Source organism: Ooceraea biroi, chromosome 7, assembly GCF_003672135.1.
Source record: "Ooceraea biroi isolate clonal line C1 chromosome 7, Obir_v5.4, whole genome shotgun sequence".
Lineage (NCBI taxonomy): Eukaryota > Metazoa > Arthropoda > Insecta > Hymenoptera > Formicidae > Ooceraea > Ooceraea biroi.
This window is the reverse complement of record NC_039512.1, coordinates 12,297,327-12,324,806: the sequence shown is the minus strand read 5'-3', so window position 1 is coordinate 12,324,806 and position 27,480 is coordinate 12,297,327. Positions and strand designations below refer to the sequence as shown.

The 27,480-nt window shown below is 42.4% G+C and overlaps 1 protein-coding gene across 5 annotated transcripts; it reads right to left on the bottom strand.

Annotated features, from left to right (window-relative positions):
* Positions 1-920: 920 nt before the first annotated feature.
* LOC105279759 (moesin/ezrin/radixin homolog 1) lies at positions 921-27,423 on the bottom strand. Of its 5 annotated transcripts, XM_020031784.2 has the most exons (12): positions 27,210-27,423; positions 21,689-21,744; positions 18,946-19,125; positions 10,449-10,472; positions 9,633-9,665; positions 7,757-7,879; positions 6,969-7,241; positions 6,123-6,452; positions 5,524-5,766; positions 5,262-5,437; positions 4,933-5,149; positions 921-4,690 (listed from the first exon to the last, which is right to left on the bottom strand). In XM_020031784.2, exons 2-12 carry the CDS (start codon positions 21,698-21,700, stop codon positions 4,526-4,528), a joined length of 1,776 nt encoding a protein of 591 aa, XP_019887343.1. In that variant the 5' UTR covers positions 21,701-21,744; positions 27,210-27,423; the 3' UTR covers positions 921-4,525. The 5 variants fall into 5 exon arrangements, with proteins under 5 accessions (XP_019887343.1, XP_019887342.1, XP_019887344.1 ...); XM_020031783.2 differs by lacking the exons at positions 21,689-21,744; positions 27,210-27,423 and adding an exon at positions 19,583-19,796; XM_020031785.2 differs by lacking the exons at positions 9,633-9,665; positions 21,689-21,744; positions 27,210-27,423 and adding an exon at positions 19,583-19,796.
* Positions 27,424-27,480: the final 57 nt, after the last annotated feature.

Here is a 27,480-nt window from a genome sequence, read left to right as displayed (position 1 = left end):
GCCAAAGACACTAGAGACTCGTAGTGGACTTTTTCATAATTAATTTGGAAGATAGCTGGTTATCTATACTCCGTTCGTACATTGGCCTGAGATATAATAAGATATTCGTTAGCCAATCAGATAGCAGTATATATTATTGCCGATATAAATAAATATGAATAATAATTATGTATTTTACGGATTTGTGTGTATTATGTATATCTGTTCATTATCGATAAAATAATTTGATTTAAGGGGAAGCTGGAGTTGCTAGTGAACTATTTTTTCACTATAGCGATGGTAATTGCAGTTTCGAAAATTCTCTTTATTGTTTGTGCAGAATAAAAAATCCTTTTCCACAAATGAAGTATAGATAGAAAGAAAGTCCGCTCTACAGGACTTTATATTCAAAATGGAAAAAAGTTAGAAAAGACAAATGCAAGTTTTTAACTTTTTTCCATTTTGAGTATAAAGTCCTGTAGAGCGAACTTTCTTTCTATCTATACTTCATTTGTGGAAAAGGATTTTTTATTCTGCACAAGCAATAAAGAGAATTTTCGAAACTGCAATTACCATCGCTATAGTGAAAAAATAGTTCACTAGCAACTCCAGCTTCCCCTTAATCATATGAATATGATTGCGACATTTTGATATTTCTCGCGACATCTATCGTCCTACCGAATTACAAAGACGTTTCGAGTGTCGGTATATCATCTATCGACATTACCGACCGTAACGATACCGACGTGTCGTTGAAGCTACCAGATAAAGATAGAGAAAAGTACTACTAAAATTACCCGTAATACAACTCAACATAAAACAAAGACTCTTCACCTTCGTGAAGATGATGATCTTCAACTCCTCAGGATGCACTGCGAGGATTTGGAATGACCGTGAACGCCACGTGAGGTTCTGCCAGCGCGGATAAACAATTCCGGATTGCCGAGACTTTGTTTTATTTCACTATGCATCTTTTATAAGAGGCCGCAATTGGATAGGTCTACGCCGATCGTCCAAAACCAATTTTTTAACTGTAATATACATTCTGATAATTTGTTAATGTACACTTATGATTGTGACATACGCTACACAGAATGAACGAACGAGACGTCCCTCCCCCTCCCCCCCGCCCCATTCATCCTTCACACGAGCGACAAGAACGATTTAAGTATCTACACTTACTCGTATCGCGCATGATCCTCAGACGAGACAAAGCTCGAAGAGCTTTTTCTTCGAATAGTGTATCCCGAAAGTTAAATACTCGAGGAAAGTTGCAAAAAGGGATACCACGGGGTCCTGCGAACAGGCGAAGGAAGTTCGACAGCTTCAACTGAGCGTCTACGTGTAATTCAATTAGCTGGAGAAATCCAACGCAAATCGAGAAGAAAAAGCACTTTACAGGAAATTCGTCTGGAATGTCTCAATGAAAATCCATCGGTTTCGCCAAAGCGTTTTTTTAATCACCAAAAGAACGCCGGGAGGGAAACTCCCGAGTGTGTTCTCGCCCACCATCATCGATTGTTAGAATATTATCGTGCGATCTCTTTAACTAGTAACACCTGCTCTTATCATTTTATATTGGCGCATTCATTTAGTCGCGGGTCTACGCGCTCTCGATGGAACGGGAAGCTAAAAGAACTTGGAAACAACACTGGCTGTCACACTTCTGAAAAACGCGGCCCTCGCTCTCGCTTCTGGAGAAATTGTTTCTAAAAATTTCGAAAAATGCAATTAATTCACGTGAAAAATATTATCTAGCCCACCGGAGTCACCCGACGATATTTCTCTACCGTAGGACACACTCGTGCGACTAAATCCATGCGCCGCGTTAGCTTAAGAGTATAAATTGACGACTATAAAATGCTTTGCTTTAGTTCTCGTTCGTTCAATATTATCTGCATAATAATAATAATAAAATAATAATAACGCTACTAAATTGTAAACATTAATATTAATAATATAATAACGCTAATTTGTAAATTTTTAATATTAAATATAATCAAAAAATATCTATCGTTATTACTTCTGTACTTTTTTTTCTCTCTTCTCTGCGCTTCGCATATTATTATTATTATTATTGTAACGCGTGTAATGTGGCCGGTGATAACGATGCAGCAGGGTATTACAAACTCCGATTATCGGCGATCGTTCACGATCGTCAACCTCGCGATTCCACGAAAAAGTATTCTCGTGCATCTCGTCCGGTGCATCGTATTGGTATTGGCTTTTTGTATCTCTCATCGTATGAAAAATTGGCAGCATCTCGAGGTCACACGTTTTAACTTCAAGTTTTTCTTTTCCGTTCGAGCTTTAATTCCGTTGAGTAGAATTTTTTTCATTTAAAAGGACAAAAGATTTTAAAAGTTACAATGGCATATTCTTCTCCTTTCCCTCCCCCCCCCCATCCCGGACTGCCATAAATGTTGCGTGTTTCCCCTATCACTCTCGGTCCCCCTTTCACACGGTTAAATTATCTCCCTCAAAATCACATTCTCTCCCTCTCTCGCACTCGTTCCCTCATTCTTTCGCGAGGATCTCGCTTTGCTAGACCCATTCACGGGTACCGCGCGCGCGGTCTCGCCCTTACATCGAGAGCATGCAAGGACGACCAGCCGTCCAGCGACATCCCTACGTCTTTCGCTCTGCTACAGTATCGTTACATTTAGTACTACCTATATAGTACCTCGACATATATATATATATATATTTATATATTTATATCAAGTAAAGGCCACGAGTGTGTTCAATATAAAATCGCTAATGTGTTTATCAAAAACTCGCGCGTACGAAAATAGTTTGGTACGGTAGTTTTTATCAGTAGTAAATAGGCCATGCCATCGTTGAATTGCTTATGTTTAACCTGGAGTGTGACAAATTGCGCTGCAACAAAGATTCGCGCGCGCGCGCGCGCGCGTGTGTGTGTGTGTGAGGCACAAGGAAACGCTCGCACATGCGATTCTCTCGCGAACACGACAAACGTCGACGAACGATTCGCCGTGCGAAAAATTGACGTAACTTTGGGAACTCGGCTGAAATTTCGGATCCGCATAATTGTCAAAATCTGGCTAAAAAATTACGTTTCCAACGTAGGACGAGCCACTTTGATATTTACTCAACAGGTTTTACTGGATTAATCAATTAGCCGGAAATTTCGAGCGCGAGACGTTGATCTGACAGATCGAGGGAATCGGATGTCCGCAAAGTTCCCTTGCTCGGAACGGTCGCTGCCCAGTAGAAACTCGGAAAGGTGGATTTAACACCTAAATCTCTATCTAACTCGCTACAATATAAGCCGCGTGCTCGATTGTTCTATGGCCGGTATTTGAGAGTAGCTTACAACGAATCGTCGATCGCTACCGGGTTTCACGCGAGTCCACGCGGGGGGATAAGCGGTCGGGATGACTCTCGCGGTCGAACGACCTGCCGAACGTACTGCACTCGCCTGTCTACAAATATGGCTCGAATTAAGCGTACTAATGCAAGAAAATCGTCCGTTAACGCGGGTAACAAGCGCGAGCGTCGACGCGACACATCAAGATAGGAATTAGTCGGTCAGTGCTGGTGGTTCAGACACTGTAGACGCTTTTCGAGGGCGGATCATCATCGAGGACGGATGATACGCGACGAACAGGACAAGATAGGTGACCAACGGCACGGACGATCGCGTGTCGCGACGCACGGATTAATGACCGGTAGTAGCAATACTTAAACGTGAAGCGAGATGATTGGCGTCTCGGTATTGGGACATCGACGTGCTGAGGAAGAGTCGAGTAACGATAACGGACTGATTCGGCCATGGAATTCTCGCGGCAATTCAACGCGTGCTCGCCCTCGGAGCGAAAGTAACAGACCGCGCCGTAGATTATCAGGACGGTGTTTGAAGCTACTCTCCGGTTGGTAGAATGGTTGAGAGCAAGGAATATCGTTCCTTCGCGAGGGCAAGACACTGCCGCGTAAAAATACAGCGAGGAAACTGACGCACGTGCCCGACGATTTTCCCGATTAGAGCCGATTAGATCGTGCAGCATCGATACGATCAACGTGGAAGCATGTGTGGAAGACGGTGCGAGTCGTTACGTTTCTCGCAAAAACAAAGAAACAAAAATGATCCGTGAGAGCTTTGATTATCGATTTGCGTGAGGGTATAGAGTCGTCATCTCGAGCTAATGGCAAATGTCACTCACACTAATTCGCGACACGCGACTAGTCGCGGGCGTCATTCGCGATTGAGAAAGATTCGAGTTGAAATGGAATTGATCGGAAGTATACAAGCGTTACAAGCGATTCTATTTATACATCGAATGCAGAATCTATACCTCTCGTTATCTCTTTCTCTCTCTCTCTCTCTCTCCCACTCTATCACTTTCGCTTTTTCTTTTTTTCTTTCTTTCTCTCTCGCTCTCTCTCTCTCTCTCTCTCTCTTTTTCTCTCGCATCTCATCATTGTCGTTTTACTGTATTCCCCGCTTCCGCGAAGTCAGGTGAGAAGTTAAAGATGGGAAAAGGTATGGATAAAGGTAAACGGTTAAATGCACGCGCGCGTTAATTTACATGTTCTCGAACTGATCAACGCGGCGTTTGGTGTTGCCTTTGCGGATTTCGCGAAGCGTCTTGTACTTGTCGCGGCCCTGGCGCACGTTTTCCCTGTGGATCTTGTCCATCACCGTCTCCTTGGACTCGTCGCGTGACTGGGCGAGATCTTGCTTCAGTGCCTGTCAACGAACCACGTTCTATTACGATAACGTACGCGAAGCGTCCTGTACACAATCTTTGAAATTATATCAAATTTGGATATAATACTTAATCTTTAGCTCAAAAAAGCTTGCAAAAAGTCTTTAATTGTAAAATGTAGTTATAAAATTATTCAAAACTGAAGATTAATCATTTAGTCAGAAAATCAAATTTAGAGTTGGAGAAAACAGGGGTGTTGACGTTAGATCCGCTATCAGTGTACCTTCAACTGATCGTGGAGACGCTCGTTTCTCTCCGCTAAGGTGCGCCGCTCCTCCACGGGATCGATTATCGACTCGTCGGTCGCGAGGTCCTTGGTAACATCGCCTTGAGGAACCTCGTCCTCACCTTCCTCCTCGCCTTCCTCGTTCTCCTCAACATGATGATGGTGCGGGGTCTGATTGGCCTGGTACTGCCGGTCAGCCTCCTCTTGTCTCAACCTTGTGCGATAAACCGTAACATGCAATTACTTCCGATTACGTCAATGCGCGAAGCGCTGAAAGATGAAGAAAGAAGGGGGAAAAAAAGAGAACAAAAGAAGATCGCTCGTACTTGGCGGCTTCGAACTCGGCCTGTAATCTCCTGGCTTCCGCGTCCTTGGCCTCCACCTCGGACTGTATGCGTTGCACCTCCTCCTGCTTGGCCCTTATTTCCTGCTCGAGCTTGGCGCGCTCCGCGGCCTCCATCTCGTTCGACAGCTCCAGCTTCTCCATCATCACCGTCAATTCCTACGTGGCACAAAAACACGCGTGAGAGACATTGCTAAATCCGCTTGACGGCTTGAAAGGGAAGCTAAATGAGCTCTCCCGCTAACCTTCTGACGATTCTCCAGCTCCTCCTTGGCGGCTTGCAATTGCTTCAGCTGCTCCTCCAAGCGCCGAATCATTTCCTGGGCCTCGTTCAACTCGGCTTGCCGCCTGTCCATCTCCTCTGCCATGTTTCTTAGCCTCTCCTCGTACTCTTGCTGTTTCTTTTCCGCGCGCTCACGTGCGGCTATCTCCAATTGCAGTTTCTCCCTCTGTTGCTGTTTCGCGATCTTTTCGTCCCTGGCCTGAGCCTGACACACACAAGGAGGAATCTCCCGTTTACGATCCGATTGCAATTGCAAGCGTGATAAGTCAGCGCTCGTCTCCCATTATTTCATCCCAATTAAATGAGGTGAATTTTAACGATCGCGCACTTGCTGCATCATCGCAGTCGCGCTGCTAGATATTAATTACTATAATCCTGAGATAAATTTAATATGCCATAACGATTATATAAGACGACGTCGAATATGTTAATCGGATGCCGCGATAACGTTAAAGTTACGTAATCCGGCTCTAGATAAGTAAATGTACCAGTAAATTCACTCCTTTACTGATCCCGCGGCATACGTATGATATAATGTTATTCACGCGTAATATGTCATACCTTCATCTGCTGCACGTCGATTGTGTCCGGCTTACGTCTGCGCATGTAGAGCTCGTGATTGCCCATGCATAGCGCGAGAATTCTCTTGTTAATCTTGACTCTGGTGGCGAAAAAGACAAAGTCCGGCGCCTTCTTGTCGATTGGCTTGATTATGAATTTCTTATCGTTGAACGAGATATTCCGTATCTCGGACCAGGGGAAGCCGATTTTCGGCGTGAGCTTATCGTCCTTCTCGTAGATGTTCAGACCTAAAGCATCCACACCCAACCAAAGATCTGTGCCCTTCTTGTTGCGAATTTCAAAGTAATTCACACCATACATCTCTAAGTCCTACGGAAAAAGCAAAAAACAAAGGAAAATGCTAAAACGATACCAGAAAAATCCGACAGTAGGCAGTATTCCTCAACTTCTCGCGCGACGAGATATTCGGTAAACGGGGGAAAAATAGGGCGGAGACAACGTCCCGGAAACGACCGGTTAAAAACTACTGCCTCACAGGCAGGCGAGAGTCGAGAGCTAAAGTACCATGATTACGCGAGTCGTTACTAAGCATAATTAAAGCGCGACAATCGTGTAATTATTGCAAAGTAAATGAGATGCAAGTCTGCGGGATCGCACGAAGACGGACATCATTTCCACGCGAGGAAATCCGTAAAGGAATACCGTAAATTCAATTTTTCAGATAATAATCCGCATTGACACGGAAACAGAAAAGTTTTGCTCAATACAAATGCCTAACGCAAACATCACAATCGCAATCGAAATTTGCCATTTGCTTCGGTTTTTCTTCAAGTCTTTCGCAGATCTTGAATCAGAATCCTGTATACACGCCACTTGAACAGATACCTGAGCAATTTTAAGATACTCCATCATGGCGTCCTCTCGCAGCATGCCACGGTGCTCCTGCCACCAGTTTGTGATCGAGCTGTCCCATTCCTCCTTGCTCATCTTATGCTGGTCGACGACGCGCTGCGGCAGCAGGCGATCGTTCGCCAGGAAGCCAGTGGGATGGCTGCCCTTCTGATAGTCTCCATGTCTCGCCTGAACCGCATACGAGGCCAGTAGGACGGATGTTTCCGGTGGGCAGTATATTTCGTCGGTGAGGATAGCATTCTTCACCTGCGTCAAAAGCATCAATCAGGTATATTGATAAGTAATATTTGAATAACGTTCGCATGCACGCACGCGTGAAGAAACATGATTGTAAAACAGCAATTTACGTAAGCAATTTTATAAAACATTCATATACCGATGTGCATAAATTTTTTTATATAATAAAATTGTTTATTACACGTTATTTATTGCACATTATTCGTGCTTGCGCAAGTGGCATTATCCCGCGGAACGTTATTCCTGAAGAACGCGATAACAGCCGGCTCAACTGTGCAATTCAAAGCGTGTTCCTTGTGCTCGTGCGTTCGCCGCGGGAAATAAGACGCGCGAGAAAAAGCTAATCAGGATAAACAGACGACTGTCCGACCGGCGAGTAAATGCGATGCATTGTTTTTACGATTGCACCGGCTTGCCTCTGGTCTCTCGATTCAATCTGAGGTCTAAAATTTACTTCGAGAGAGTAAGAAAATTAATAATCGCTGCGTCGCGGTGATTAATCGTGATGTACAGCTGCTCTTTACCTGAAGGTAAAAAAGTCGAAGCGTGATGTCCTGTATCAATTCCTCGGCGACGTCTTCGGGATAGAATTTTGCGCGGAACTTGAACTGCAGTGGCGTCTCCTTCTTGACCTCCTGGTTCATCACCTGAAAATATCAGAGGGATAAGTGCCAACTCTGGTTTTCAAGTGAGGCTCAATAATTCAACGCTCGACAAACGTGTAAAAGCGTGCACGGTGTTTACAGGTCGCATTGTAAGATAACAGTTGGACATGCGAACGAATAGTTCTCGTGACGTGATAATCATGTGAACGTAATGAACATAATGAGATGTGGAACTGAAGTTGCGAATTATTGAAAAGATGTTTCTCGTCGAAGAAGATAAAGCATTCTTTGAAACTTTAGATCTAATATATACCTTAATATACTATTTAACAAAATTTATAGTATATACTATATTGTTATAATTATAAATATAAATACTAAAAATTATATTAAATATAATTCTTAGTATATTTTAATAAAATGCTGATAATGTGATAAATAAAATGCTGTACATATTTGCAAAATATTCTATCAAACTCTCTCTTTGTCAACGTAGAATTTTAATCTTTGCGAGTATCTAAATCCCTTTCCTTGTAAAGATGTTCCATTCGTCGCGAATGATTTCACGTTTTATTGTCAACGTTATCACCTAAGAGTTCATCATGATTACGTAACGCAATATCAATGTCGCCGATGCGATCAAAGTCGAATATCTCCCACCGTTTCTCAAATGCACGTAGGAAATATTCGTTGTACTTTGAGAATATGCGTAACTACAATGAAAGTACACGTGCACTCGTGTGTTTTATGCTTCTTCAACAAATATATATGCCCAGCAGTTGTGCAGAAAGTCAGAAAGTGTTATCCCACTCGTTTCTAAATTTTTTACAACAACGTGTCTTATATTTTATTCCAAAAATTACGCTATTGTCGTGTAAAAGTAAGAAAAGCAAGATCAAACGACAAGACAGTCATTCATTGGCACAAACGATACTTCTGCATAATTTCTATTTAACAACAAACTGTTTACGTCATCGCCGGAATTTTCTGTTACTCATACAGCCTCGATAAGTGGAATTAATGATCCTTTTTTTAAGGACGGCAACGATCTCGACCGCGAATAATAGATCATAACAGATACAATCGGCATTATTATGTTACATTAAAAGCACTCAAAAACGATAAGTATCGTTAAAGTTATTAGAGTGCCAGGCAAGAAGGCACTTGAAACACCGGCTCCATACGCGATGAATGCATTTGCCTTAGTCACTCATTATCCATTCCAGAGGAAATACGTATCTTATCCGGGTGTATCACCTGGAAGAACTTACGTCACGACAATACTCGGCTGCTTGAGAGTTTGTTCTCCGCATCGTCGACTACTTTATCTATCTTTATGATTAAAGACGAGCGAAAGAGCCGGCATCGCATAGAACCAGCTTTACCCGTGATATACCAGAGATAAAAATTGAGAGCGTTTTTTGAATTGTTATCGTGCCGATAATTAATGCATTGCTCGCGGTATCTCTAAGCGCAATGGTAAAAAGTAATGTCTAACGTGTAGCGAACTAGTACAATAGTATGTGCAAGTCGTGTTTCCTACTTCCAGAATCGAATGAATTCGTGGAGATTTGTGTAATATTGTATTATATATGGATTTATTTATCTTTACTGTTATATTTTTGCTTCATACAACAACTGCCAAACATGCTGAACTGTCATGATTGATATTATTTCACAAGGAAACAACGTACTTTGCATTCGATTACTTCTACTTAATTCGAGGATCTAAATCTGGGCGCAGAGAACTCGTTAAAATAAAATGCAAGCATCAAAAGATTCTTTGCAATCTTACGTGACAGATTTTTTGGAGACCGCACGGAACCACCTGCAATTATTTGCCAATGTCACATATCATTTTCTCAATCAATATTATTGTACATATATTCTTGATCAAAGATGGTTTCCGTATTTATAATATGTATTATATACTTCATTATATTCTCCACCTCATTATAACTGATCATAAAAATCTCTTACGATCTTATCAAAGAGAGAGAGAGAAACTAAAAGATCGTAATAAACAAATCTCTTAATACACATACGTACAAACACACACGCAGTGCCACGTGCAGCGTACATCAATCAAGACAGAAATAACAAGGCATAATTAGATTATGAGTATGCTCGGCAAGCATACGTGTATTTTTGTACGGTGCACAGGTTTTTCGCGAATGCAAGCAGATCGTCAATTCGCGTCCGTGTGTCAGATACGTCTCAAGGACGGCACCTTCGAAAACTCACCAGTCATCACGATCGTGATCATGATGTAACGGAATTGCCCTCTTATCAAACAACGTGTAATTCATCGTTGCCGTTTTCATACGTACACGACAAGTGGTTCGAAGCGACGTATCGTTCGGCGACGTATCGTTCCAAGTCTGGCGAACGTAGAAACGCAGGCAGAAATGCAAGACTCGCGAGTAGTGTTACACAAGCGAAATATCAGCTTGGCAAGGGGTCTTTCAGGAAAGACGACTCGCTTCTCGTGAGAGAATTCGCAAGGAAACTCGCGAGAGAATTCACGTCGCTGAACGTGCATCGCTTCTCTGGGAGCATGCAACACAATTGATTGAAATGCTGGATCCATGTACTATTCTTAACAACTTACCCTAGACAAGAACGAAAGTCCACTCTTCCAGTTGTTAGTATTGCGGTTAGCATGCGTTCAAAGAATGAAAATACGGTAGAGTTAAAAGTATTGCGATATAAAGCGACCCGCTGTCTACCTCGACCACGAAATCCTTGAAATTGCCACGCGATTTGGAGTACATTAAAATTAAAATGTACAAGAGAATATGTCTAAGAAGGGAATGTTGTAGATTCTTCTTCTATTCGCCAATGCGCAGGGCAATTTTGAGGATTGTCGTGGCCAGGAACAGAAAATGAATCAAAATCAGCGGAGAAATGTTATGTCCCGCTCTTTCATTAATCATAAATCTTAATTCTAAGTTCTTGGTAGGGAGATTGTCAAAATTTGAGAAGTAAAATTTCAGTTTGAGGCTTGATTTAGGCTTGAGGGCAATTTCTCATCAGCCATTTATATGTCAACAGTTTCTATATCAAAGGCGCGAGTATTTCGCTCAAGTGAAACAAGTTTGTCATTAAAATTATACACATTCAACTTGAAAAAAAAAGTTCATCGCACACTCATACAAGTCGTAAATCCGGACAACCAGTCTCGAGTACATTTGTCGTCCCGGATGAGGTGACGTCTTCTAGATCCGCTAACACCGAAAATAACTGAAAGAGCCATGAGGTTTTCAATCTCATGCGTTCATCGATATATAAAGTCGCTATCGACGAATGATGTAGTTAACATATGCCTAAAAACTTTTCTACATTCGTTTTGAATGCTGTTTACGATTTCCTTAACGAATCATGAATCACTGTGAATATGAAACAAATTTTTGTAATATTTTTATTTAAACAAGCTTGGCTGAATTACATAAAAAGCAAGATTAATATGCATATTAATGCAATCCAAAGAAATATACGATGCCAAGTTTATCGTTCAAAACATTAGTTTCTTTTTATGATTCATATAATTTCTACATTAACACATTCACCGCCACGACATGCAATGTGTTGAGACATATGAATAGAGAAGCATAACCGGCAAACTGTATATGTATAAAGCTTAATAAGTACCTTTATTTATCAAAATTATAGAAATAATTACATGGACATCAATAAACCAATTGACACTGTAATTAATTGTGTCACTGTTTTGATATAAACGGAAAATCAGCTGAATTAGTCGTGGCTTTGTTAAAGTGAATCTGTTAAAAGAGCATACAAAAAGATATTAACAACATAAACGTTTAAGGATCAATGTCGGAGCCGTGGTGCTATTTTGGGCCAAAGTAACGGATTGATATCCGCATTTCAGCTTCTCATCTTAATCTGCAATCGATTCGTCCTGATTCTCCCGGTGTGCGACGCAATCTTGATTGGCGCCTAGCCGGTCATCTAGCCGGAGATGACCTCGCAGAACATCCAGGGTAACAGGAACACGGCAGATGAGGAGGAGATACGCTGGTGAACAGGCCGGAGTGACACGCGAGAAACGAGACGCTAGAATCCTGCTAATGTGCATTACGTAACAGTCCACGGTTCACAGGCGAGGAAGAGTGCACACCTGTGCGAAGCCGATGCCTTTTTCGACGTGCAACTCGTTACGATGGCACCATGCCAGCGATCAGATATCCTCGAGACTAGTCCGTGGCTCGTGGAGTCCTTGAAGAGACGCAGCCATCGTCTGCTTGGAAATGGGTCTCAACGCGTCGCCTTTATCACGCCGGTTTGTTGCGACTGCGCCATTCTTCTTTGACAATGACACTCGACAGCGACAATAAAATTAGGTGGTGTCAGAGAGAAGCAGAGAGAAGTAAGGAAAAACGAAGGTCGCACATGTCTTCCTTGGAATTTTCATCCTGGACTTCCTCGTCGTGAAATAAAAGCTGCGCTCGTTGCGTTATTCGTTTATCATGAGAAATCATCAAGTTGCGAAGTTCACTTTTGTCCATTTGTATATTCAGGTTTGATTTGTTCGACGTAGTAAAGATAGCGTATCTTTCATCTTTCTTTTATTTTAGTAGCATTTACGTTGCGGCGATGCAAATTGCAAACGCATACGTTTCATGTACGCTGCGTTCGTTTGCTCCATACAAAACGTCTGACGGTTCCGACATTATCCACAAAAAGAAAAAGAGAGAAGAAATTGATTTAATTTTCTGAAATCCGCGGAATAAATTCCGATGTCAAGCCGTGTCTAAAAGGTGCCTCGAAACGTTTGAGAGCGTCGTGCTTCACGGTCGCTACAACGAATTACGATCCAATTAGCGATAAATTCATCGCGCGGTTAATTGCGAAACGTGCGCTCCTAAGCACGATTGGAAGTATTAGCCGTACCTCGTACGTTACTCATTATCAGGGAATTCCGACCATGTCTTAGACACTGATAAAACTGTCATTCTTACATCGTGTATTAATAAAAGTGACAAGGACAATAATACACCGAGATACCGCCTTTTTACAAATCGGCGTAACGCTTTGTGAAGCAAAGGCAATGGTACATTTTTGTTTTTTAAAATTGAGAGCTTTTATTACTTGAAATAAATCAGAATTGAATAAAGAACGATCAGACTGAATTATCTTAATTTCTGACAGAGAGAGAATACGATTATTATATTTTATAAGATAGATAAATACGCGAATGACCAGTTAAAGAATGCTGAAATTCATAAGGACTTCCAGTTTCCATATACTTTGTTTCAATGAGAAAACAATATATTTTTCTTGCAGTATAATTCGCGACGGTACATTTCACTGCAAGGAAGAATTTATTCGTTGGGCCTTGACGGAGAAATAATACGCGCAACGTAATCTCAACATGCGTATCGCGCTGGCGAACGTTCGCAATTCACGCGAGAGTCGACCTTTATTAAAGGGTTAATATGAATCCTAATTGAGAGAAAGTGACGTGCCATAGGAAGACTCGAGAGAAAAGCGAGCGGAGCGAACAACAATTCCGCGTGGCAAATTAGGGTGCATAAATTTCTTGGGGAAAATTTCTTGCAGTCCAATTTCAGATACTTTGATCCTATCTATTACATAAATTATTATAGATTGTATTATATAAAATATTCTGATCTCCAATACATTCTGATTTACATTCTAATACAAGAAAATTATTTTTAGTTTATAATTTTAATATTGGACTTTGACCAGCGCATAATCAATCTTTCGCTCAACATAGATTTAAACGCAGTTCAGCTTGTAAATGTGAAAATGTAGTGATAAATTTCCTTTTTTTATAATTACTATAAGCAATCAGCGATTAAATGCTTCGCACTTTCTCGCGGAGAAATTCCACAGGCGACTCGTCGTCGCGTGATTCATCGGCCGGTATTTTCATACAACATGACGTAATACGCTCGATTGGATCGTTTAATAAGCGACACGCGTATCAGACAATGCGCGCGGGCGGTCAGTCGCGTTCCTCTTTCTCGTTTCTCTCCCTTTTATCGCAATCGCGATGCGATAAGCCGGCTCGCTTCTGCGGAGACCGGCGCCCTAGTTTCTTCTTTAAATCTCTGCACGCGAAATCCTTGCGAAACGACTGGCAACATCACAGGAACATATCTTTCTTCCGAGATGAGAATACCACACGATAAAGTAGGAGAATCCTTTTCTCGTGCCACTCGTGTAACTTTTTCACACTTCTGCCTGTTGCATAATCATTCCTATGAGAATTTGTTTAATCGGCTCTTATATATTCTTTCCCGATCATTTTATTAATCTTCAAGCCTTTTGCAAGATCTCATATTTTTCCAATTAATATCAAATGTATCTGAAATTTTTTTAGACGTTCTAAATATTTATTGTTTTACATACACGCAGATTTTTCCTTCTCGTAATAATGAATAAAAGATCATTAATGTCTTAGCATATTTTCCTCTTCGCAAAATGACCAATTTTTCTTGCCATCCCGGTTACGTATGCGAGACAAATATCACATTTAACATATAATTTACGATTCTCTATGGCTGACTGTAGTTAGTCACCGTCTTTCTGTCATTTGTCCCCTGGTACACCTTTGTTTCCCAGAAACGCGCGGAAGGGTCCCTTCCGAATTCTTACCAGGCCATCGTCGAATTCGTCGTCGTCCGTGTCCGAGTCCGAGCAGCCTCGCAGCTTTCGAACTTTCTTTTTCACCTCCTTCTTCACCACCCTCGCTATCGCGCTCTCCGGCTGCGTGCAATTGTCTCGTCATTAAGGGGGAAAATTTAACGGGTGCTCTAACAATAACGATACGCAGGATATCTCAACGGGGATACGCTCATGATAATCTGTGTCGAGCAGAGCTACTCTACGGATCTACTGCGGCCTAATGAACGATCATGTTGAATCACAAAATGATGAATCACAGACAATGCACTGCTGCAGCATTCGCACAGCTATCTGTAGTAACAGATAACACAATTGCATTATCTAATCTTCGGTGATGCTAAATTCATGTAAGTCTTTCGTAAATCAGATAATCTGGACTCGTCAAACACGCTTTGTAAATAAAAAATGTCTTAACCGTTTGAGACGCAGGTCTTTTCTGATACACACATGACCCGAATAATAGTGATAAAAATACATTCTCGCAAACGCAACGATAGAAACGATGGAAAAAAATTCTTGTGCAATAAATTACATTTGAATAATTAAGATACTAAATTCGTCTTTAAAATCCCTTATTCAAGAATTTACTAAAATATTCCATTGAAATGTAAATCGTTGGTTTACATTTTAGACAGTTGAAATGTCTGAAGAGAGATCCTCTTTTCTGACGAGTACGAGTCGCAACGAACGGTCGCAGACGGTCCCCCTCGTGCATTAACACGTTAACCCATATATTCTCTCCCATCTTTGTTCTTCAGCAGCTATTCACCGCTGGAATCTAGCTCTGATGTTTTATTTATCGCAGTGAAGAAGTGTGCGTAGCCGACGACGCATATCTAAATGCACTCGAAGTTCACCGTACGATGCTGCATATGCAACTACCGTAATTTACAACTCTGACAGGCAAAACGACAGACTGGATAGTTTTATTTCTGCACGCCTTACTTGGAATTTACAAAATGGAACAGCTCTTTACCATTTAACTCGAGAGATTTATTTCCACCTAATTTCATACATAAAAAGACCAATAAATACCGTTTTTAAGACAATGAATGATATAATTTAACTATTCTGTTTAGAAACTTCACTTAGAAGACATTCATGTACCGTTGGCGTGAAAGCATTAATAATTTCGCAATAATTCTAACAGAGAATACTGTTTCTTAAACATGCTTTAAACACGCGTTTAAACGTCGAGGCGCAAGAGCAAGAAAGAATGAGTCGCGTGTAATTTTCCAGCCGAAATAGATGCGAATGCTCAGGAGCGTCAAGACGGGGCCGCCTGAACGGGCGCTATTGCCCTGGCAGCTGGTTTTCAGCGATTGGTATTTGAGTGCACAGGTTTCAAGCGATTTTCACCTGGCGACCACCTGTCCCCACAGGTTTTTCCTCTGCTTTTCCTATCGCAAGCGTTTGAAAGTTCCACGAAAGGATCGCGTACGAGGACGTAGCAAGAAACCTGGAAACAGGTTCTCGCCGACGTGAAAACGACGTCGGACCGCGCTGAAAAAGGCGACCGGTCGCGAGTGAACAAGTGGCGACTGTGTCAAGGTGAAGGCGCGTCGTCTCTCCGGCTGTAACCAGCCGGTGAAAGCCGATCGTGCGTCTGTCCGGTCTGCAAGTAACTGTACTCGGGCTCGAAAACCGAAGTCACCCGATCGCGAACAGGTAGCAAAACTAGATGCTGCGATCGCTCACTGAGCATCGATATCAATCCTGAAATCGATCACATCTGATTAATTCAATCGTACGTGTACACTTTATGATGTCAAACCGAGAAAACGTTCTTCTTGAGAAACACTCTTATGAAAGACACAAACACATAATGATGAGGAAAACTTTGAATAAAGATTGCAGCATGAAGAATAATCGATATGAAATTGCAATTTTTATGATTAATTATGATGAAGGAAGTAGAGTGTCGCGTGTAATCGAACGGTAGCTTTTCGTGGGGCAACGGTCGCAAATGAATGCAAATCTCGCATAAGACTCCTGCGAAAGTTTCTCGAACCTGGTCCGATACGCATCGATAGTTCCAATTTCCTAACAAGTTACGACCTGCGAAAGTCGCTCGTAAAGTCTACATGTCGCATTACTTTAATAAACGAACGTAAATTAATACAAAGTCGAATTTAAACAATTAAACATGATAAGAATGATTATTATAAACTCTATTTCTCAAATATACTAAAACTTATTAATTTAAAAATTTGAAATATAAAAATAAAATAATTTAAAAGCAAATTAAATTTGATAACTTCTCCTAAAATTATAGAAGAAAACTCATCTATTATCTCTATTTATACTCTATTTATCTTTCAAGATATTAAAATTTTACGAGAAGAAATTAATGTACTGTAAAAAGAGTGCATTTTCGCACGAATATTTACGACTACCGCAAATTCATAGGAAAAGTTCGTGCGTTTCTGCGTGACGTCTTTGAGGAGCAAGAATCGTCAGAAAAACCACGCTCGTGGTACGCCGTCATCAGAAAAAAGAAGCATGAGAACGTCGGAACACGTGTCTCGCACTTGAAAGCCGATGACATCAGCATTTGTCACCGACGAACTAAGAAACCAAGAGCTCTTTTATCTCTGCTATGCATACGATGAAGTAAAAAAGCTATCTCGTCGGCCACGTACTGTGTATTCAATCAATTGAGTCCAATCAAGAAAACCTCGAACAGAAAAACGAGAAATCGATGAGAGAACAGAAAATAAATACCGCAAAACAAGACGCTAAGCAAGGGAGAGAAGGTGTAACGAACGGATCAAGAAATTTAAATGCCATTAAGCGAAACGAGTAGATCAACTGCTCGGTCCACTCGCCAGGCAGACCCGGCGAAATGCACATAACGGGTAGCATAATTAAAAGAAATCGAGGGGAGTAGTCTTAGAAAGTCCCAGGTGCCACGTCGCGGTCGCTTAAGCACGGATTTCGTGTGAATCGGTGCAACGTCGTGCGCCTCCGCCATCGGGTGCCGTTTAGGAACTCCACGCAACATCACCGTCAGGATACCCGCCGTCTGCAATTCCTTAGGAAGTCGGCAATTACTTGCTGCTCCGTGCATTAATTCCATATACTTTGCGCGTGCGCGTAAGCGTAAATCTGATGCACGCCCGACCGTGGAGATACCTAAATCGTATGCGAAACACGAAAAATATATCTGATATATATCTAAATTGGAGTTGCACACGGCAGAACTGACCTGCCAGAAGATGAATCCCCGGAGACGAGCCCGAGATTAAAACATTACATTACGAGTTTCGAGTGTTCTCCATCGAAAAAATTTGTTACATAAGCTGTTCGCGGACAGTCGTGAAATATATCTTCTTGATTTATGAAGCATAAGATGCAACTTTCAACTGCTCCTTTCTATAACATCTTATTTTTCTCAATATATTGAAAGTTTTTTTGTTTTTTTTTTCCAAATCGCTATCAGTTTTCAATGTAATGCAAATCAATGTAAAATAGAAAATATGAAAAATTAAGCCTTGCTGATAAATGCTAATATTTCATCGTTACTTTGGTTTCCTCATTTTAATATATTAATTTTAATATGTTTATAACGGCATTTGATCATGATTTCTAATCTACATCTAGCAATATATTGCTACATTTCGGAGCTTGATCATTACGATTCTACAATGTAAGACTGACTGCAAAGCAGACGCCAGCTCGCAACGGTCAAGTATCGCTCGTGGATAATAATTTTGACAATCTCCAGTTTTCATTCATGCTCGTCGACGACGTATCCACGTCGATGCACGCGGGTGAGCATGTCACGCGATGATGATGGCATAACCGCCGCTGCGAGATCCAGCTTTCAATACCATCAACAGCGGAAAGTGATCATGATGGTACCCTTACTCGCAGCGGACACCCTTAAACCGCCGACGAAGCCAGCGCGGAACTTCATAACCGGTTTTGATCCTCGCCGTGAATAACGTGCTCCAGAAATTATACAAAAGACGAGCAATGTAAGGCAGGTAGTCTTTATCAAGCGAACTCTTATTTACAGATCAACAACTCTGCAACAATTTTGAGAACGCTCGTAAAACCGGTATCAACACTGATATAAATATTAAAGAGAGAAAATATTGTTAAATTAATAATAATAATCACAAACTTCAAAATAACATAATTTAATAATTTAATATTTAATATAATAATTCAATATTTTTTAATATAATAATTTACTATTTTAGGACATTTTCCAGCAATTTATGTTCATCTATTTTTTAAGTATTTATTATTTATGTAATAACTTGTCGATCGTATGCTGGCTCGGAGAAGGCCCGTAATTCACGGATTTTCGGTTAGACGGTCATTGTGAGTAACTTAACCGACTCGGAGAATCAAATCCGGCTACGGGGGGAACAAGCAGGAAGCGGGACGAAGCGTTACGGGACGAATACGTAAATATATCCTACCTTCTTGTAGAGCTTGATCCAGGTGAGGTCACCCTTGTTGTCGGTGTACTGGAGACCGAAGAACCACACCTCGCGCAGCCCGATCGTCTTCACGACCTGGTCGAACAGCTGCTTGCCCGTGGTCGTGTGCTGGATCGCAAACTCCAGCTCGGCGTCCATCGTCGTCACCCTCACGTTCATCTACGCGCCGGGGCACATGCAAACAAAACGACGCCGTCAAGTCGAGTGCAAGTGAAACGCATCACCCGGTAGAACCGGGAGACTTAACTCTTTACAAACGCGCGTGAAGATACCGCGAGCATCTTTTTACGTTCTCTCTCTCGAAGCAGCGAACTCGCTTCGTCATTTTTCGCACGCGGGCTCTCACGCGTCGGGAACGAATTTGAATTTGAAAGACGCGCTACTCCGAGTGCGCAAAGTGCGCCGTGATTGCCGTGAAGCTTGCCAGTTTGAAATCCCAAACTTCAAGCAAACTTCAAGCAAACTTCAAGCGAGTCGGGAGGCATTCGAGATATCTTTTCGAGGTGTATGAAGTACACTGCCGATCGGTCGATCAAAGAGAAAGAGAGAGAGAGAGACACGAGTGAAGTTTCGAAATTCGAAATCGACGCGCCGGTACCGCCAACGGCCGGCTTACCATCTTGCCGCCGGCGACCATGTTTGCGAGATTCGTGGAGCACCTTTACAGCCGAGAACCAACCACCACTCCGACAACGATTCGCGCGAACTGTGTGGGTTCGGACACGCGAAAATTCCAAGCGCCGGGGAGCACGCGAACACACTCGTCGACGGCGCAGGATCGACTCGGCACGGATTGGAGACGGGCGAGAGCGCAATCCGCTTTCACTGGTCCCTCGAGCTGGACACAATGGTTCCCGACGCGAATGCAACCGGCGGCGTTCGCGACCCCCCTCCCTCCATCCCTCCTTTCCTTTCCTCGTCCTCCTTCTCAACCGCCGTCCTCAAGTTGCGACGCGCAACGGTGCAACGTTACCCCCTCCGCGGCGCGGCACAGATAGCGGTCACGTGGGGAAGCCGGTTCGCGACACGCCGACCAATCGCGACGCGCGAACGCCGCTAGCGCCAGGCGCGCGCGGAAGGAAGCGACCCCGCCTGGTTTGGGGCCCCGTACGAGCGTGCGTCGCTGTCGCGACGCGCCGACGTTTTTGGGCACCGGCGGCCTCCGATTGGCGGGATCCGCTGGCGCGCGATCGCACGCGCAAGCGCGTTTATTTGATTGCATAATTTTGCGCTTCTGCTTTTGCAGGATCTCCTGAGGATGCGGAAACTAAAGCTGCGGCGCGCTTGATTTATCTGCGCGCGACGGTTTGATACGCGTTGACCAGCGTCAATGAAAGCGGAAAAGCGTGGGCGACGCGCGGAATGCACATGCTACTCGTATCGAGTTAATATACAGGGTGTCTCGACGCTTTTATCGGCAAATAAATCGGTATCTTGTTTCACGAGGTTGCAGGACTCGCGGTTGGACTTTGCCCGGAAAACGTTTAACATTTATTTCGCAAGTTTTATTGCGACCGTTGAATAACGAGCAAAATCAAAGTTCAAAACTATTTTCCGATATAAATATGCAAATAGATCCAGCGCGTTCCTCTTCGTTTCGGTCTTCTCTGATTTCGCGAGTCATGCAGTTTTATTAAAAGGCACTCTATCAGTAAAACTATTGAATTTCACGAGCGGCCGCTCTCTCGGCGAAAGAACGCGCGAGATGGCTTCCGTACGACGACGCGAGTGAGATATTCCTCCTCGCAGACCTCAAATACGTTAAAGGCCGATGCCTTTCACGCGGCAATATATGCGATATCGCATTCCTTTCATCGTCATCGAGCTGCGTAAGGCAATGCGAATTGCCTGTAAGCGAGACGCGCGAACGGCAAAAGGAAGAAATGGTAACAAAAATTCTCGATTTCTTCTTGAATTGTTTAACAAACAAAATGCCGGAGAGGACAAGTTTGCATTACCTAAATGACTCGAATAACTTGTAATTTAAGTAACACAACAATTTCCAATCATCTTGATTAAAATAATTTAATACTTGTTCTTTTCTTGTTATTCGATTTCATTTCTGATCAATTTATGCAGAAAGATTCAATCAGATACAGAGTAGCTTTTCCTCAATTCGGGCGCATCGTACGCAAATAGACGGACAATTTCTTACATAATAAATGTACGTGTCTCGAATGGATTACGTAAAAAAAGAAGAAAATTCAGTTGCAAACGGCAGACGAGACACGTCTAAATAATAGAGTACGACGTTTTATTTCTGCGCGCAGGTGTTTTTCGCCGGCGATCCCAATAAAAGATAACGGTTACATAATGTAATGTTCGCAAAGTGTTGTCTTAAAAGCGATCGCCAGACCATTTTTGCGGACAAGAATAGACCACGTTTTCCATATCATTCACCACACGTCAGATAAGATGCACGTCTTCCTCCATGTACAGCAAATACGTACATAAAGCGTTTATACAAAAACTTTGTTATTATTTAATCTGGTGATTAAGACTGCTCAATTTCGATCTTGATGCTACAGCCATAGTTACGAACGTGAAGGAATCATCAGATAATTATTTTATCATTTCAATCTAGTTCGAATTTTTTCATTAAATTTCTGGAATCGTTCTTGAAAATTTTTAAATCGATAGCGATAATCTCGATGCACGTATTTGCTATCAATGTCGATAGAAAGTACAAATACTTTTCGCAACAATAACCAGGTATACATACCGGCTTCGGCATCGTGGCAGCTGTGTTCGCTCTGACCAAACAACGAAACTATCCCTCTGAAACACAGATAATAGAATTCCGATTAAAATGTAAGCCCTTCGACAAAGAAACACCGCCAGAGAGAATATTGAAATTTGCAGCGTATATCTACTCTCAAATTCTCTCTCCTCGCATCCTAATTTTTTAATCTCGATACTCTAATACTTTTGTAGTACATCCTTACTTATATTTTTACGAAATAGCGTTACGGCGGCCGTTACATTGTCGTTCTCTATCGCACTAACGTCTCCAACATGTAATTACAGCGCTTAATTAGTCATTTAATTACAGCAGATCGACTCGTCGAGTAAATTATAATAAAATTGCATGTACTCGTGAATAGAAGTCGACGGTATCAGAGTTGGCGGGTTTCGGATATTGACTTTACGTGAAATCGCATCTGGTTCAACAAGTGACGTTGAGTATTAATCATCGTCAGCACTAAACGTTATTAAGACGTCAATGAACCTCTAAAGACGCATCTTCTCTAATTTCATGTTAGCTATTATATTCATTTTAACATTAAAATTTCAAGGCAGACGGCGGATCTTACGTCAGGATAACTTTAAGCTTCGAATTAAACTTCTTTCGTACAAGCCACTTAACGTCAGTCCAAAGATAAACAATTTCATCAGGAACATTTTCTCACGAACAATTGATCGTAATGTTGTAATAACCGTAATTGATATACCGTAATCAGGATATCTTGTATGTCTTGTGATTGTTACTTCCTATTCGCACGATTTTAAGTATAGCGTGTGCGCCAAAGCCAACAAAAATTGTAAACAGCGACAATGATATAAGTGATCCGAAAGTTACGTAAGTGATCCTTCTTGTCACCGTTCGAGTCCGTTAATTATCTCGAGATAAGTATGTACATGTAATTGACGTACGCGAGATGATTTATATGCTAACGATTTATTCTGCCTCGTTTTATCATTCGATTAATAATAAATTTGAAATTATAAATATCAAAGAACGCGCATTCGTTGAAGATTTTTCACATAAGCAAAAAGTGAAAAAACACAAATAGTAAGATTGAGCAAAAAACAAAAAAAGGAATATTAAATTATTCCAATGATAAATGGAATATATAATTGTTTTAACATCGATAGAACTTAATCAACAACTAATGATAATGAATCGTTTCAGCGTTTTCACGCGTTATTACCGGTGATCTTAATTACGAACGGTGTCTTAAGCGCCGGATACGGACTCATTGTTATACACGTTCGTAGCACATAATGAAGATGCAATATTTTAATAACAAGTTGCTATCGAACAATTAAACGGTCAAATTATTTTTACATCTTACGTAACACTATAACGGAAACGCCCGCCTCGGTAATTATTAATTAATTTTTTTACTTTATCACGATGTTATCTCTGCAGACTTCCCAAAATCTTCCTCCAAGCTTTCTATGCCTCTCATGTCTATTTTCTCGTTTGTGGCAGATTTAAAGAGCCTAAGTTGAACGCACGCACGCACGCACACGAGGACGAGCCTCCGCGTCGGAAGCAGACAAGGGGACACGCGTTACAATGCAAATCCACGTGACCGACATCCGCCGCAGCGAGGGGAGTGTCCGCTGCGTCGTCTAGCATTCCCCTTTTTATCTAGGACCGACGACGTGCACGTTCGTTGAACCGGTACTATCTCTTTTTCTCTCTTTCTCCCCCTTGCCCCGAGTTGCCGGTCGAATCTTCGCCATTGAAAAATCTCGGTGCACGCGTTCCGAGTTCCGACACGAAGATGAGATGCACGTTCACGATGAACAACCGGAAACAATTCCGCGGTATCGCGGTTTTACGAAACACGGTAAAATTGCAACGTTACACGATGACGCGTTGGACAAACGCGTTGCAATAAAATTGCGACTCCCAAACGCTTTCCTCGAGCAATTCGGATTCTTCTTCGCTGTCAGTTTTAACATTTTTACGATCGAAATTATTATTTTTACTAGGCGTGTCGCGATATCGTATCTTGGACACACGTGGCGGCGCATTAGAAACGTAGGGCAAACGCTATCAAATTGTGCTATCGATTTATCTTAATTAATCGTCACTGTCTCAGATAATTAGCGTTCATCACAATTGTGCCGCCATCGTGATAAAGAATCGCCCCATGGCGATTTGTTCAAGCTGTAATACGACATGACCAATGCCAGATATGACCGTTTAATTATCATCCTGTGTTTACATTCGATGCGATCTTGACACTGAGCAAACAAAATACGGAATCACGCTGGCGACTGATTTAAACGCTTATCTCCATTTAGCGCCACTTAACGCTAAATGAAATCGCGGTGAGCGTAACGATACCGAGTTAAAGCGACTTGTAACATGAGGATTGCGTTTGAAGCCAACGTGAGATAATCGGCCGCTTTTTGCCGCTAAACGCCCGGCGAAAGCACAGGTGCCTCCAATAGCGCTAATGGTATTTAATCATCTGTCTCGAGGACGTTCATCGGGGAGCATCGGCCATCAATTGTTGCGCAAAACATAATGACTCCTTATTCCATAATTAATTAGTAACTCGCCTCCAAATGGACAAAAAACAAATGAGGATCGTTTACGTGTAATGTGTGCATATAAATATTAACGAGAGAAAATAAAAAATATTTCATACTGTAAATATGCATGATGATCAATATCCAATAATGTAATTCACTGAAATTTATGAGAAGCGACTGATCTGTATCGGTAAAATAAATTAAGCAAATTTGCATGACGATTTTACAACGAATTTATACGAAGTGTGATTAACACTTGATCGACGTGCGATTGTGAGTCTCATCGCACGACGAGATCATGGATCATCGTAATTAAATCAGGTTCAATAGGCGTGCAATTAACAGGTGATCCACGTGACGAACATCCGGACTGCTTCCGCGAGAAGCGCGGCGAAACAAAGCCCGGAAACCGGTATCTCTTCAGATAAAACTGTGCTGGATCTGAATTTTGTATATTTTCGAAAGTCGATTGTGTAGAACCGACAAATATCTTATTGTCATAAGACCTCGTATAAAAACAAACTATAAATGCCGTCCTAAAATATTAACAACTTAGCTCGTAAGCGGAAGGAAGCCGCACGATTTACCGCGATAATCCTCGTCACCGCTTTCCTGGTTATACTAGTTGTACTAGTTATTTATATTGCTGAGAGTGGTCCTTGTATATTCGTGTGCGAGAGTGATGATTCAATTGTGCCGCGGAGTCATAAAATAAATTAAGACGATGTCATCGTGAAAATATATTGTATAATAACGTTCAAACATCGTCGACCTCGACACATAATCATATGTAATACACACATATGTAATGCACATACTGTAGTATAAAAGTTCGAATTTAAAATGTTCAAATAATAGTACTGTTAAGAAAGAGAGAAAGAAAGAGAGAGAGAGAGAGGGAGAATGATATATAGGTCATTAATGTATTCATGTTTCTTATTTTTCGGTAACTTTAAGCAGCGAAGATTCTAAATATTATTTATAGTTACTTTATCTCAAGGAATACGTTAATGATGATCAACACACGCCACTGCTCGCCCGAACATTGTAAAATTTTATCAGTCGTAGTAATCAAAATTTGGTTGCATAGTTGTCCACGTGGGAATAAATAATGTTAATAATATTCGCTCGCATATTTCCTGTTTTTCGGGTTTCCCCTCAAGGCCGTCGCCGCCACATTGCTCCTGACGATTTCAATTTGACGTAGATAAGCGGGACGGGAGAGATGTATGAACGAGACATCCAAGGATCTCTCTCGACGCAACTAGTTGGAGAAGCGCCGCGAGGTATAACGAGCGTGCACACACGGGTCGCACGGGAGAATCTCCGCGCGGACGTAACCTCTATACGGTCTCTGGCGAGAGGTTAAGAAGCCATGTCGCGAGTACAAGATGGCCAAGGATGAGCAGACGGCAGACCGTCGGGAATAAAAATATTGTTAACCAATTTTCCGTTTCTCTCTTTCCTTCGATCGTAACCGAAATGTATTAGAAACGAAAATGAGACTGCAGTCCAATTGATGCTCCAAATGCTTCAAAACACTTCCTTTCCTTTTTTTTTTACTTGAAGGAGGGAAAAGGATAGACGGTGTTCTGAAGCACTTGAAACGTCAACTGAATCGCAGCCTGACAACCATCAACGGGTTAGGGAGGTGATTATGCATTTCGCGAAATAGTAAGAATTGCAGGTCAGCAAATTCACTAAAAAATCTATGACCTCATTGGTCGTCGCCTAGTAAGCCTGCAGACTCTCATCAGATTCTCATCACGATGTACATACGCTAGTTATGCACCGTTAGCTCGCAAATTGTCAAGGTGGTGGCCTCGTGATTTTCTCCCCATTGGCAAACGTAATTTTCTTGATAAATCAGATGCATTAATGACTTTCCTTTTAATATTTCAATTTAATTGATTCTTTGAGTGATTCGAGATCGACTTTCTTGTTCAGACAAAAACATTGATGAATACCGTGATTTACCGTAATTTACTTTCAAACTTCCTTACTACTTCAATACGAAAACTCTAAGACTCAAATTCAATTTCCGCATACCCCAAGTTAACACAAACGTGCTTGCCGTCTATTTACCACGTGAAAGCGAAGGCCTTCGCAAGTATATTTATCAAAATATTTTGCTCCGAGTGTACCTCCGTATTGATGAGTCTGCAGGCGGTAAATAGACAAAGGGAAATACTACTGGATTAATGGCCTAGTTAAACGACAGCTCACGCTCTTTTATCTCCTTCGAAATCACATGTCGAATGATAGTATTGATAAAGAAACTGGAAACGTAATTAAGCCCTAACGTTACTACGTGCCGCCAATCGGTGTCGGTCGCGTCGATCAATCAATTAGCAATTTCCCGTTTCATCTAATTACAATAGAGAACAAAAGGACATGTGGTTACGCGCGACTTGCTAATCAAATCGCCCTGCTTATTAATTCGCCATCTTTCATCCAACAGTCGAACAATTAATACTCCAATTATAAGACACGTAGCGCCGAGCCAGCCAATCGTCGATCAGCGTCAACCGCAGTTGACTTAACTGTTGCCATTAAAATGCTACTTATAACCAATGCATCACGCGGTCTGGCAAGGCGAGCCGACTGAATTTACATGGCGCGCGGCTCGATTGACGTGGATAAGAGCGGGCCCATTCCCGCTTTTCCTTTTCGCATCGCATCCCGCGCGGCACAGAGCCGAAAATGCGGTGGACTCGATTGGACGACTCCGAATCAACGTTACCGGCCAGGGAACGACGACGTCGGCACGTCCGGCGCGTTCGCGAACACCGGCGATCGGCGAGCTCTTCCTCTCCCTCTCGGCTCACTGCCGATCTGCATGGCCGCGAGACTCTCGCCGAGGCGAGAGACGAGTGCGAGCGACTCGCATCCTCGCACGTCGCGTGCGCTGCGACAACCGACGAGAACCGCCCGGGAAGGCTGGAGGACCGACGAGACGGCGCGCTTACCTCTGATTTTCACTTGCGACTCTCCCGGAGATCCCGTGACACGTGCGCCGCACCACATCCACGACTCACACTCGCCTGGCACTCGCGCTCGCGCTATGTTACCTCGCGGCAGCCAGCGTAAGCAGGAAATCGCGCGATCCACACCCAAAAATCCCGTCGCGCTCGGAAAATACTGACACCTCACTGATAATATGGCCGCCGCCGCCACCGCTGCCGCCTCCCGCTCGCCCGCCCGCCGCGCACGCTCCATACGACGTCGCGGTCTGGAGGG

Coding starts and splice junctions, on each gene's coding strand:
- LOC105279759 (XM_020031783.2), bottom strand. CDS start 19,603: ATGGTCGCCGGCGGCAAGATG. Junction 9,666..10,448: donor GACTTTCGTTCTTGTCTAGG/GTAAGTTGTTAA, acceptor AAATAATTGCAG/GTGGTTCCGTGCGGTCTCCA. Junction 7,242..7,756: donor TTCGACTTTTTTACCTTCAG/GTAAAGAGCAGC, acceptor CTTTTGACGCAG/GTGAAGAATGCTATCCTCAC.